General features: G+C 41.5%; 1 protein-coding gene across 1 annotated transcript in view; it reads right to left on the reverse strand.

Moving 5' to 3' along the window:
- PTPRO (protein tyrosine phosphatase, receptor type, O) overlaps positions 1 to 3,367 on the reverse strand; it is a 54,610-nt gene extending 51,243 nt beyond the window's left edge. Inside the window, exon 1 of the mRNA XM_009080147.1 lies at positions 3,082 to 3,367. Within this exon, the coding sequence (XP_009078395.1) occupies positions 3,082 to 3,121 (40 nt within the window). The 5' untranslated portion in view covers positions 3,122 to 3,367. The remainder of the gene's footprint in view (positions 1 to 3,081) is intronic.
- Positions 3,368 to 14,918: the final 11,551 nt, after the last annotated feature.

Genomic DNA, 14,918 nt, shown 5'->3' on the forward strand with positions numbered 1-14,918 from the left:
CCAACCCTGGCAGTGTTCAAGGCCAGGCTGGATGAAACCTTGAGCAACCTGATCTAGTGAGGAGGTGTCCCTGTCCATGGCAGGCAATTGGGACTAGATGATCTGTAAAATTCTATGATTCTATGATATTTATATATGCATATATACTGTATAAAAACATTTTTGCTAGCTTTTAAAAAGCTTTTCTGGCCAGAAACCTTTAAGGGGTAAAATAAGTCTTCCCCGACTTAAATGAGATGAAGTTTCAACCTTTGAAGAGCCTTTTCTTGCCAATATGCTTAGATGCAGCATGTTGCTGAGGGATGGGAATAGGAGAAAGGAAATGTCATCAAGATATACCCTTGGAAAGCAGAGGTCTTTCATGACTCTCACTGAATTCCTAAGTAGGCAATGTCTTTGAAGGACCTTGGGCTCGTTCTGATGTGCACACTTTGGATACACACTGCTCTGTGTGAAACTCAGATCTCCAGCATATGGCCAAGTTGAAAGGCTGCATCCCACTGCACAGTCTCCTTTGCAAACACCAGGAGAGCCCAGAAAACTCTTGTGAAAATCAAAGTACAGCCTTGGGAATAACCACATTGACATCACTGGCTATCCTGCTTGATTTATTTTCTGGCAGCCTAATGAATGGGGCCAATCTGCCACTAGTAAAGCTCTCCTGGTACCAATGACATTATAACAGCAATTCATTTGGTCCTAGAAGCTCATTGCAATGTGCCATTCTTTCATGTGTAAGATATAGACAAAATTAGATAGTTATATGTCTTTGAATAGTTACAACAAACCAAGAATGTTAAACAGGCAGAGGGAGCATATGGCATGAAAAAAAAATATGAATCTAACCTAATTATTGTCTGCCAAAAAAATATCAAGTTAATGAATAGACATAAAATGATGTAAAACAGGCAGTGGAAAATGCCCATAACATGAAAAATAAAATTAAAAAGCACAAAGGAAGGAACTCCTCATGCACTTTTGTGGCAGAAACCAGTGGTCACTACAGGAGTTTTATAATCTCTTCTCAAAAGCTGAAAGGTACCAAAATACCTTAAAAATCCCACCCTGCCATGCTGTCTTCTCATTCCAAATTTACTTTCATTCCTGTAGCCTGGTGCTCCAAAAGATGAACTGTCTCAGTAGCTGAGGCTGCTATGAGAGCTAGCACTCATCAGTCTGCCTGACAGAAAATATTAGGAAGGAGATTGGACCCTTTCCCTTCCTAGCTCAGGATTTACAGCCACATTTAGTGCTCAGTACAGCATCCTTCAATGCTGCCTGCAGGAATGTGCTTTCTTTCCCATGAACCTGCTTGTCTTTCTGTTGAGTCAAACCCAGAGAAATCCCCTGTTCCCTCTGTGCTACCTGAGTTCCCCAAGCAGCACTGCTGACTGCCAGAATCACTGCTCCTTCCAAGCTCTGGGTGAGCAGCAGAGGATCCCCGAGATGCTGCCAGCACACCCGTGTAAGACAGGTGGTGAAAAGGCTCCTGTCCATCAGGATGGGCACTGTCAAGCCTCGGAGGAGGGAGAGTGACAAGAGATATGCCCTTGGAGCTGTCACCCTCATGCTTTTTCAGGAACACCTTGTGGAAACCCCCCGAGCCAGAAATGGGAAGTCAGGGTTAGCTTTGGTGGGCTGAGTGACACTGACTCCCTTCTTCCTTCAGAAATTTCCTGCACAGCAGTGTGTGCACCATCTGTCACCTTGGATCACACCTTCCCTGCTCCCAGAGACCCTCCTGGGCTCTGGAAATCAAACAGCAATGAGCCCTGCTGCACAACTGCAAAAGCAGCATTCAAAACCCACTAAAAATGCACAGAGGCATTTCTTCAGTTGTGTATGACACCAGATGCTTCCATTATTATATTTTTCTAGAAAAGAAACATAAACCAGGAAATTGGATTAGAATTACTACTTTGTCTGCAAGGTTAAAGCAGTCAAGGAAGAGGAAATTCAGGCTGCCTACAGACCCTGAAATTGCTCACTACACATGGATGTCCTTGCACATATGCCTTAGGAAGGACTTGCATTACCCAACAACATGATGCTGTTCCCATAGGACCCTTCATGATTGTCCTCATCAGGGCACAATTTGAGCACACATGGGGAGGAAGAATGTATAGATGATCCAAATCTTGTTAATCCTCAATTTTAGGCACCTCAATAACATAGGAGGCTACTTTTATATGCTTTGAATGCTATTACAGTGGATGCTGTTTCCTCACTGACAGAATAATACAGATACACAAAGTAAACTACACTTGCCCATGGATTCCAAAGCAAAAAGAAAACCCCAAAACAACTAAGAAATGTTGAAATTGTTCTTGCTCCATCCAAAAAATTTTTTGTCTGTCTGTTCCTGAATCTGCCTTCCAGATGAAGATATCATTTTATATTCTGCAAATTATTTTCAGCTTGGCACATGGAAACAGTTCTGGAGCAACAGCAGAGCCAGAAGCACAGCTGGAATCACACAGAAACCTGTGGTGCTTCACATGATGACAGAGCAAACAAAATCACACTTCCCCCCCATGATCAATGCACCTGGAGGAAGTAAGAGACAGGCTACTAAAAATACGGTCTCCATCACAAAAACCTTCAGCTGTACTGGCAGAAACACATGTTTTTGGTGACTATTATCTGCTTTCCAGGTTTACGACTGCTTCAACACATTAGCTATCAAAGAAGATTGTTATAGCATTTAAACCAGAATATACCTCAGCAGGTAACAGGAGTGCTTACAGTGAAATGTCAGCCAAAACTTTTCATGCCTTTTACTAGATTTTTGGAACTCCTGGTTAAAAGGGTTTAGGATGAACACCAGTGTTCAGGAAGGATGAGTTGGGGAAAACTACAGCCATTCCTTTATTCTTGCCCAGACCTTGTGAATTTTCTCTCAAACCTTCTCAAGACATCTTCCCTACTGTTCTCACACAGGGATGCATCCTACACACCAGCAGGACCTATCAAAAACAGAAAAAAACCCCACCCAACCTTCTCCCAGGAAGAACTTCCAGGGAAAATAAACACACACAAAGAGAAGAAACAGAAGGAAAGAAAGAAGAAGGTGTTACTTACTGGTTAACACAGTGATTGATCTTGCTGACTTGGAAACCATATTTGAGTTCACTACCAACAGAGTCACTATGTAATACAGGCCATGGTATTTGGCATTAAAAACCACAGGGGCAGGTAAAGTGCTATTGAATTCTTCAAACTGGAAAAAGTAGTTCTTGGATTCTCCAGCTATCTTCACAACATAGACAGAGGATGAGCTCACCACATCAGATGCTTCCAGGGAGACAATGATACAATTGTCTTCTCGGACAGTAACTTGGAAAGGTTCTGCATTCTACAAGACAAAAATAAAGACTTTGCTGAAGTAAAATCCCTCATTTCACTTTTACCTATTTCCCTTGGTACCCACACGATACTCAGGTTATGTTTGTGATAAAGTTACATTTGCTGTTCTGCAAGAGAGTTAACATTAAACCACTGCAATTATTTCAGACTCCAATTCACAGTCAGCCAAAATCCACAGGCATCTGATTATCAGGCCAGTGTCTCTGCAGCAGAGCCTGGATCCTGCCGGGTGCTCTCTGATGCTCCGGATACTCCATCCCTCACATCCCCAGGAACAAAGCCTCTGTCAGTCCTCCCTGACGGAAGGTGAAGTAGAGCAGAAGAAGGATGAGATTGAAAAGGGTATCAGGAGCAAGAGGATTTCCACTAAAGCCTCAAAGTCAGTTAAATCCCAAAAAAGGAGATGATTAAATCAAGACTCTTTTATCTTGCAGAAACAGGATCAAATATTCCTCAATGCAATATATTCTGAAAACCTACACTGAAGGATCATTTTTGGCACTGACTAAGCTTTCCCAAATACATCCATCCCAGCAAGTACCAGGTGATAAGCAGCTCTCAGCACTATGTCCATAGCTTTGGCTGGCACTTTCCATTTCCTAAGCTACAGAATGTCATTTGCAATATTTCTTTTACTGGTAGTAGAGAGAAAGGAGCAATTTAACCTTGTTTTCATACATCATGAGCATGTTAAGTCACTGCCAGCTGAAAACACTTTCCTTTTTATTAATTTCCAACCAGCTGTCAGGAGAAGCACTTGTTCTCTACAGGAATTTCAAAACAGGTTCATGGTAATTAATCAGAAGGAAAAGTTCAGGCTTTCATTAAGAGTTGCCTTTTTGTTTATTAGACCACACTGCTACTTAGAATTTTTTTACCCCCTGTGAAAACTCTAATATCTATGTTTTCAGTTCCCAACTCCACAGTATTTCTTTCTCCTTCATATTTCACAGGCTAAGAGCTCTAAGGGCAGGTTGGGCAACCATGGCTAGTTTGCAATTTACTCATTCCATCAAGTTGTTCCTGTACCAATGAGCTAGACACCTCCTCCAGAGATTAATCCTAGCAGCCTGGCTACCTCCTGTCTTGTAGTTTTGTTTAGTGGAGATTCTTCCATGAGAATAATCTTTCTGGGGTTTATGCTGCCAGAGCCAAGATCCGTATTTGGAATTCACACATATGGTGCTGACAAGTCCTGACATTCAAAAAATCCCCAACAGCAACAAAAACCCCACTGAGAACAAAGAATTCGTTCTAGGAGTGTAAGATTTAAACAACAGTAGTTTGTCTTTACATATACTCAGGCTATTATCATTGGGCTTTGAGATTTACAGTGTACCTGAGGTCATGTCACCCTATAGGCAAAACCACAGGCTTGAGAAAAAGGACCTAAGCAAACCCACTCATCTGATCCAACATGAGAACAAGGTAACAAGCATATAATCAGTCCAGCCCAAATAGGATAACCTGTCTAGACAGCTTCAAGCCTCAGATTAAAAATAGAGACAATGCAACTTCAGCTGATGATTTGAGGTTTACTTTGATTAGTCTTTTGAAAATGACTTTTTTAAGTTGTTAAAATTACAAAAGTCACAGTTACCAATGGAAGAATAGTTTGGTGTGGAAATCTGGGTGATTTTTCACAGATGGCAGAGTGATTGCTCCAAAACGTTTACAGTGTAAGACTACAATCACATAAAAGCTTCCCTGTGTTTTCCTTAGCCTCAGCTGCATTCAACAGGCTTATCCTTGAGTAGATCAAAATATCACATTTCAAGTGGTTGTACTGTGCCTTATATCCCAGTCTAGCATTTGGATTCACACAGATTCAAACATTTAACTGCAGATTATGCTTAGATCTGGTCAAGAGCAAGTAAAGGCTTTCTTATCTTTCTTCCTCCCTATTTTCCATGCACTAAGAAAATGTGGAATGAATCCAACTTCAGCCCTCCTGATGTGGGAAGACAAGAGAAGGAAGGCACACTTGAACTGGCTCTCCAGAAGCATGTGCACTGCTGTATCACAGAACCATGGTTGTCTTCCAAGAGCAAGCAAGGACTTAGCAAGGTTATGTCTACGTATTAAGCCTGAAGAGCTTGTATAATCCCAGAGAAGTCTGTGGGTTTGACCTTCCATTGTACTTGAATGTTTCACTAGAGGAAAAGGAATGGTGTTATCTCTAAAATGACTGTGGCCTTCCCTTGGCCTTGACACTGACTCTCATGGTACTACCTCAACGTGCCTACCTTGCTCAGAAGAGACATTCAAAGGTGCCAAACAGATTTATATGTGCCAACAAACAGTTCAAAGCAAGTTCCTCATGGCTGGTTGTATTGTAAATCATCTGTGATGCTAATCAAGTACAGCTGGAAATTAAGCATATAATTGCAGAGTCATAGACATTCCTAGGATATAATTAGATGCTTTCAGAGACTGCTCATATGGGTCGTGATTTTATTCTTTTGATTCTTCCATGGGTATTGTACTAACCCTGCTGAAGACTAGTTTGAATTTTTTTCCCCTCAGTGCTTTTGTGAATCCATAGCAAGTACCATTCAGCAAATGATTCACTAACCTTGCTCAAGAGCTCTCCCACAATTAGCTCAGAATACCTCTGCCAGCTAACTAAACCCTCTTAGACATATGCTATTGTTGCCTATGACAACACCTGACTGGGACAAATAACTTTTCTGAGTCCTTTATCACCTTAAGCGTGTGGGGATTGTGAAATGCTATCTCCCTCCTCTGTGTGCTGTGTCCAGATGCTTTTGAACCACAGCTGCCAAGATGCACAGGCATTTACTGAGTGACATCTCTTTAGTGGCTGTGCCTCATCCTCCCATGCCTGTGCCCCTCTGCATAGTGCATCTCTCTCAAGTGGTACCTTTTCAGGGACTGTGTGTCCCTCTCCCACTCTGCTGTGTGCTCACAGGCTCTCAAACAGCTGCACGCACGGGACAGACACATGGTTTGTGTGAGGCATCTGTTGTTTGTTAGCCATTGGCTCCAGAAATAACTTTTATCCTTTCATTTCATCTCCAAGTATTGGCTTATGGAATGAAGCAGCAGATAACGGATGAATAAAGATCCTTGGCAATTAAGATGTCGTAAGATGAAATCACTTATCTCCTGTGGGATATGGATTTCACTTTGGCAGTGTTTTAAAAGAACAGACCATTCTGGTCATCCTTCTCCATGTTCTTCATGTTGCATGAGGCAAGGGCTACCAGCCAGCACTGGGCTTGTGATTTGGAAAAGAAGGCTAGGGAAAAACCTGAGTATTTTTTCTAGACACTGCTGGAAGTGACAAACGTGCCCCACTTAACTAGATTGTAGAGCCAGTGTGTCTTAAGACTGACAGCATCAGTATGGTAAATACACATTTCATTACTTCTGGTCAGCTACCTCCAGGATTTAATTTGCTGGTGTCACAGCTTGAGAGGCTGTTTCATGCCTGTGGGGAAATTTGGCAGGGCTTGTGCATTCAGAACCAAATGATTAGCTCCAACTTCCTTCCTAGTTTATTATTACAAGCTCGTGCCACGATAAAGCACTTAGGAAAAAAAAAAGGGGGGGGAAGCAAATCCCACAATGTGATGCCTGTTCAGTCATTCCCAGTGCAGGGATGAGTCATGCTAGTGGAATTTCCAGCCAATAACCAGGTCCCAATTAAAATGAAAAGGAAGGGGAGGCAAGGAGATATACAGCACTTCAAATAAACAATATTCAAGGAGAAATAGGAAAATAAATGATGTGCAGCAAAGCTCAGAGTTCTCTTTTCAGAAGCTTATATCCTCAGTTTATTTCTTTACAACAGAATGAGTTTTACAGATGAGGAAGAGATCAGAGTTGCAAAACAGCTACTAATTTCAAATAGTGTAGCTTCTGAATGTCTCACTCTGAAACACATTGTGCCAGAACCCAATTACTAGAAGTGTAAGCAGTTACATGTTCTGCTGACTTTAAGAGGAGCTGTGGATGCTCATCAGCTCTGTAAAATTAAAACACTGGTAACTGCATCACGTTAGCTAATGCTAGACAAGTGGAACTAACACCCAGAACAAATGTGACTTTTGTCAGCTCTTACACAGCAAATCCTGCAGCATCACAGAGTTTCCAAAGTGAATATCTGAGATCCCAGAGCAGAAGCCAAGTTTAAAGCTATGAGGATCTACTTCTTCTGCACCACTATGATCACCTACTGTGTAATGCTGGACAAAAATAACATCGATGCAAGCACAAAGAGCCAATACTGAACACTCTATCCTGGGAGAAACACTGCCTGCTTTGTGAGTGACTCTACTCAGATTTATTTTGTTCTGGTGGCTAATAATGCTAATTTCATTCTAAATCATATGATGACTCATTCTCACCAAGATTCATCTCACTTAATTTTAGGTACTTAAATGGAATGACTGAGAACCAGGATGACCTTTTCAGACAGATTACCTGTGGATTCATCTGAGATAGGAATTACTTTTGAAAGTCCCAGCTTGGCAAAATTCCTGCAGCCCCTGGGTTCAGTGAGTCTAGGCCTTGTCACAAAGATAGGACTGGGATCCAGATTTCAGGATCTTGGCCTCTGCTATAGTGGTATCTCCACAGAAAGCTCATGAGAAATAAATAGCATTGCAAAACATTCACAGACATCAGGTGCACAACCTTTCTAACCTTCCCTATCATTGATCCTGACTGCACATGAGCACCCCAAATACAACAGGAATTCACACCCAGGTAGTTACAGTTTGGCTTCTCTCCACTTTCAATTTTTAGCTTCTCCCTAGTACTAAGATTATATCAAAAAGGCTAACTCTGCTGAAAGAAAATATGAATCTGGTTCCCTTCCCCAATTCAGACCTTTATGGAGCCTCTGCAATTAAAGTTTAGCCATCCCTTGTGGCTGTACCCACACACATGCCAGATGAACCATGTGCTTTAATTAAAATGCATCTTCCCCCTTGAGCCTGTATGTGAATAACAGAAAACAGAAAAGGGCATAGGAAACATATTACATTGCCTCATCAATTCCCTTAACTCTACTAAACTGGCCCTGCTGCAGTCAATACTTGTTCTCTGTCTTTCGGAGAAGAGTGAGAGCAAATTCCTGCCTGAACATCAAATGAGCAATTGTACATATGCCAGGTGGGAGGAGGAAGCTGTGTGAGGTGGCTCCCCTGCTACATTCCAAAAAGAACAAGTTGGAGGGAAAGGAAAAGCAAGATATGCTCCACATACACATTATCCTAAGAATGTACACATTCTCCACCAATTAGGAGTAAGTGCTTCCACAGCACAGCATCTACAGGTCAAAACACATAGAACTACACTTCAGTTCACTCTCCATCCTGGAGGAAAGGAGGAAGAGATCACCTCATGATAAGGCTGAAGGAGAAGCAATAAATTCATGTGGATTTTGAAGAATTTGAATGATTAGAAGGAAACCTCTCCTTCCACAGTGTCAGAGTCTCTGAGGAGTCTTACATTTCAAAGTGCCCTATGGGAGATGAGAAGGAATACTGGAGATGTGTTTTCTGGATGCTGAAGGACAAATTCATTGATGCTGTTTAGTGCTTCAGCTCCACGACTGTGGATTCACCTCTGCAAATGATGGAAGGCTGCAGGACAAGTTTCTGAGGCTGAATCAGCTTCTGAACAGCTACTGATGCTGAAAGGTGACATTAGAAAGCCACATAGAAAAAACAGAAAGTGAAGACTGATGTTGCATCATGAGAAAACCGTGACCATGACGTGTTCCATCGCTGTTGTGCAGCTGAGGAACTGGACTGGTGTCAGTTGAACTTGGTCTTACATGCTGTGACAGAGAGTATGGCAGAGGGGTAGAGACTGAGCCTTATAGGTACTGCAAAAGGGAAAATGCCTACATTTTTCATTGCTAGAGTGTATATACACCTTTTGCATGTGCTCAAGTGAACTAGTCCTCAAAAGCAGAATGCAATGCTTTGCTATTTGCATCATCTACAAAGAGCACAGCTGAGCACATGCTGAAAAACACTACTTTTCACCCCATAATGTGGCTATGGCTATCCTGAAAGATTGCTTACTCAGGTTCAAGTGCAGGTTTATTTTGTTTTCAGATTCCAAGTGGAACCTGATGTTCTGTACTTGGATTACCCTGTGGTGTTCACGTGTTCTCTAAACTGGCAAGAGCTGACCAGATAACCTGCTGAGATCTTCCCTTGTTATTTATATATAGTTCTTGCAGATGAACAGGGTTTTTTCCTTGCCAAAGTAAGATTGTTTTTTGCTTTTTCCCAACCAGTGCTCAAAGGGAGACAAACAGCCAGTGCCATTTCCCTGACTACTAGCAAGAGATGAGCTCTGTAATTCTCTGTACAGCACAGGGTCAATTGCAAATCCACACAGAACATTCCAGTTGTGGCTACAGCCTGATTTTCAGTTCCTTTCTAGTGTGGCTTTAGGCTCAGTTCAGCCATTTGTAGTGATCTGATAAATTCCTGCCCACAGAAGGATGCTCTGTCACACCAGTGCTAGCAACGTGCTGCACACAAGTCATAAATGCTACCAAGCATCAGTGCTGCAAAAGCTCCTAACTTGTCACTGCCACCTTCCCCTGCAGGGACAACTCCAGCAGGATTTGGTTGGTCAGAGTATATCAAGCATTTAGTTTTCAGTACAGCTGCCACAGGCTGACTTGAAGGGAGTGAATGAGAGGAGTGAATACAAAGAGCCTAGGAAATGGAATAAGGATCTTCAGGTGCTGTAAAGTCCTTTCAGATGTAACACTGCCATCCCACCTGCCCAGAGGAAGAGACAGGCCAGGGGAGAATCACTGCTGCTGCCTATCAGAGGGACGACAGCCCACATTACTGCATGTTATGTGCCTTGCATGAAATGTGTAACTCTGCTCCAATGTCTTCTCCTAGCAGCTTAATGGGTTCAACTCACAAAGCAGAATATTCTGCAGCTGTGTTTATCAGATCAGGAAAATAATAATTCCTTCTACTTCTACTCTAATACACAGCCACCACATTTATTTTCCATGGGGACTCACTTGTGTGCTGCCACAAGAACTTGCTCAAATATTCTGAACACTTCCATGAGTATAACTAAAATACTAAAGATGCTGTTGCCTTCAAAGTGAGAACACCTTAATGACACATTGGTCAGAACTTTTATCCTGAAACTTCTGTACTTGGTGTAGGATTAATCTGGCTTTGTTTTATCAAAATAAACATTGGGCATGTGGTCAAATCTTATCATCTAGGCTCCCTCTGTACCCTGTAGGGAGAGATGGATCTGAAGAATTTGATTTATCCACTTAACCTTAAAACAAACAGCCTTCTGCAGATGCTTTTGTCTCTCTGTGCACCTTCCATTTAAGCATCAAGAGTCAGATAAGACCAGGAACATCAGCAGTATATGATATGATGGCAGCTGCAACTCAGATTTGTAAAGCCATTTTTATACATTATGGCTCCTAACCTTTTTTGTCTAAATTGGTATTATAGGGTTTCGATTTTGTTTAGCTATTCGCTTTTCCAGCAGTATAAAAGTACATGATGGCCATGACTGAGCAAGGTAAATAACTTTAAGCAGACAAAAGGTCCTACTCAGCAAAAGATGTAAGCATGGCCATAAATCCTCTGCCTATGTGACAAAGGCAGGCCCTGCCTACAAAGGATCAATCAAGAGATCAAGGTCTGTTTGCCAGAGCTGCCAAAGAGCAGCAATAAACCCCTGAAACTTCCTTCTAATTTGTTTTCTGTCTCTTATGAAGTGAGCTTGCTAAAAAGTCATTCAAAGAACAATAACAGTCTTGGTTCATTAGGTGATGCTGTGACCCTGTTCTGCAGGTTTAGTGTTCTCTTCAGAGGAATTACTATTCCTTGCTGAGGTCGTGTGGGTTTGACACTTGGCAGTTGTTCAGTGGCCAAGAGGGATGCAGACAAACCTTTATACATACATTCATCAGCCTAATACCTTAGGCTGAGGTAGCTCAGTAGTAATGGCATGGAGAACATAGAGATTAAATTTCTAGTTGGTTTGGCAGCTACATACCCTGTGAATGCAGAATTTAAAGAATTCAATGTTAGCCATTAGCTTTCTTTTCTGTATTTCTCTTTTAATACCTGACAGAGCTTTTCCCCAGGCATGACAATGGCTAGCCAGGCAAGAGAAGGCTTAATAAACTGGGAGATGCAATCAGCTGAGAAAAGGCTGTGTGCAGACCATCAGTTTGCTCCCTACAGTATAAATGACTATAAACCAAAAATATAGAATTTTAGAACACTATTTCCTCATTTTAACTCAGGATGCTAAACCTTTACAGTCTCTTCTGAAAAGGATGAATTTATAAACAGCATGACCTTAAATGAGTCAACATGACCTTTCCCAGACATAACCCTCAGTAAATATTTACTGATCTTTATTTCATAAGCATTAACTCATTGGTAATACAAAAAAGCTTTCAGGTCACCAGACAATGCAATATATAATATCATTCTCAAATATAAAAATATGCACAGTTTAAAAGTGATAATGATTTTCTTTCCTAGTTAACATCTAGATACGAGTTCACCATGTATTTGTTTATGTCATTGTTTTTTTCTTCCATTTTATGAAGTAGTTTTGTTGCCAGTGAAAGGGAAGGATGAAGATGAAGGATGATGATATGGAATTTTTTTTTGCCTTTTATTTAATTCACAGCAAGTGGTGCTTCCATACTTGAACACTGGGCAGTTTGCATTACACTAATCAAGGGGAAAGATACATTGGTCTAGTTGTCTGACTGCCATTTGCAGGATGGTCATTTCTCAATGCAAATATACAAAGCTCTTTTATCTCATCAATTCCTGCACTCAAAATTCAAGCAATAAATACACTGTCTAAGCTCTTACCCAAGTCCTTGGCTGGAGCAAAAAATTTTTCAGGATTCTCCTGTGAGCACACCTGCCTGTACTTCAGAACACCAAAATTTTTGTGGTTCTTTATCCACAAATGTGATCACAGAAAGTCACTAAGATCAGTTTTGTAAAAGTCATGGAGTATGTGATGGAGTTTTCTATCCACCCCTGAGACTTCAGAGGAGAAACTTATCACCCAACAGACAAGAAACACATCAACCCAACTCACAGCACAGAAAGCCACTTGCAAGCAACAGCTTCTCCACAACTTAAACACCAGCAATAACAGACTGTGCACACACTGAGTTTGCTTCAAGCACCAGGTAAAAATAACTGGCTTAAATTACCCCAAAGATTTGGATCACAGACACAATCAGTTACCACAGCTCAGCCTGCAAACAAGAAATGTATTTATCTATGGTAACACAATCAGCGAGGTCTCCTTATCTCTGCTGCTGCAAATACGTCTCCTGGTATGCATGTGAAAGTGAACATTCATGCTTGCACTAAAGATTTGCACTTTTATGAATAAACTATAATCAATGTGACAGTATTCTTCTTTCTCATCTTCTTAGCCCTCTGAGCCCTTCCTTCAGTTCTCACACTTTGCATACCAAAGAGACAGAAAAACATCAATGTCCTCATAAAGTTGCACACAAGTGCAGAATGTCTGCATAAATAATAAAATGAGACCCAAAGGCTAGAGCCCATGCTCCAAAAAGCAGCAATGTCTTAGTATTGGCCACAGTAATAACAGAAGCTGGGGAAATCTTGGATATTTTCCCCCCATTTGTCTCTACTTGAAAGGGAGAAAAAAAAGACATGCATGACTGATAGTAATGGAAGACCTATTTGTGTCCAATTCACTGGAGAAACAGTACAAGGACATATCATCCTTGTGAAATAATTTGTCCTGTATTCCTTGAGCCAGATGAAAGTCCCATTATGTACAAAACAACATGTGCAGATGAATACAGATTTGGGAGATCTATTATTCTCTCAACACACTGCCTCAGTGCCACTTGTCTTCACCTCTGTGATAAAAAAGGCTTCTTTCCCAGTGCCTCATACTGTCATAACGTGTGACTTTTCGGACTAGCCTGGAACAGATCTGGAAGTGCACAGCAGCAGTGAGGAGCCAGGCACGATTAGGGCTCTTGCTGTGAAACAAAACTGACACAAGCTCCTGAAACACACAGCAATTAGCAAGTGTGAAATCCAAAAAATCACACCACACCAATTGTCAGCAAGGCACACAGAGCAAGAATAAAACGAAAGAGCTACGTCTTTATAGCCCTGTTAGGCTTTGCAACTCGGAGAGATCTTTATGAGCACATAAGGGTTTTGTTTCCTGCGATGAGACTCTGAGTCTCACACTGACGTGTTTGAACTCCTCGACATTTCCATCCTCACACCACTGTGAGATGCAAGTACTGCTGCTCCAGAGCCTCTCCCACTGCTAATTCCCCAACCTGACAAGAAGTTTGTGGAGGAACGGATGATTTTGAGATCTAAAAAATATTGAGAACATATTTGATATCCACACGGTGTTGTTTTATTTCATTTTCAGTGTCTCATTTTAAGTGTTTCGTGTTAGCTATTCCTAGGAATTCCAGCTTGCCTTTGCAAAAGCAGCTCTGAATGAGGATCTAGGGAGCAAAACCAAGAGCACAGATAGAATTATGATGATAATTCAAACAAAACTCCTCAAAGGGCAGAAGAAGCTGCAACTGTGATAACTAATTGATTTGATGCTACCAACATAAAAAATAAAGATAGGAAGGGTTTTGTCCTAGTAAGAGAGATTTATTTTTTAAGAGGTACTTAATTAAATACCTTTCACATTTATATTTTCTTTGAGATTTTAGCTGTCAGGCAGCATATCCAAAAGAAAAACAGTACCATCCAGGAAGTAATTATCTGTATTAAGTGTGTTGTTTGACTTCTTTCCTGCTACAGTGATCTCTGGCAGAAGGAGAAAGCAAGGAAGTTGGGGGAGGAGAAAAAAAAAATTGATTCAGTAATTTGAGAAGCTAAATACATTTCTCTGTGTCTCAATTAACAGAGGGAGGGCTTGTCCTGCTGTGGGAGCAGCACCAGGTTCATAAAAGCAAGGTCTATTTTAGTGACTGTGTGGCATGCTAGAAACTGGAGAAACAGAAGGAGCTTGACACAGCATTATTTGCTCTGAATAATAACCCCCTAGAGCCACTGCTAGTCAGAACTGTTATTACAGGTTGGGTGATCAAACTCGGGGGCTTCACCCTCCCAGCACAGTCAGGGTGGGGAAGGGCAGATGCTGGAGCTGTGGCTGTGGTGGCTGTGCCCTCCTGGTGACTGACACACACACAGCACAGTCCCTCGGGCTCTTCCCTGCTCTGCTGCCTCCAGTTCAACACCACACATTTGTTTATAAGTTCTCAAGGTGGATGCATTGCTCATATTCTTAAAGGCCTATTTATAAATGTTTTATCTCTCCTGACTTTGGTTTATCCCAGCTCCTGTTATCCTAGATAATTGAGTTGAATCGAACACTTAATATTTAAAATATGTTTCCTGTGTGTTTAGATGATGTCAGCTTTCCTGATGAATTCCTTTGCTGGTTATCCCACACAGACTAAGGCTTTGTCCTTTCCCCCAAAGACTATCATCATTTGATGCTTCTCT

Source organism: Acanthisitta chloris, unplaced genomic scaffold (assembly GCF_000695815.1).
Source record: "Acanthisitta chloris isolate BGI_N310 unplaced genomic scaffold, ASM69581v1 scaffold9138, whole genome shotgun sequence".
NCBI lineage: Eukaryota > Metazoa > Chordata > Aves > Passeriformes > Acanthisittidae > Acanthisitta > Acanthisitta chloris.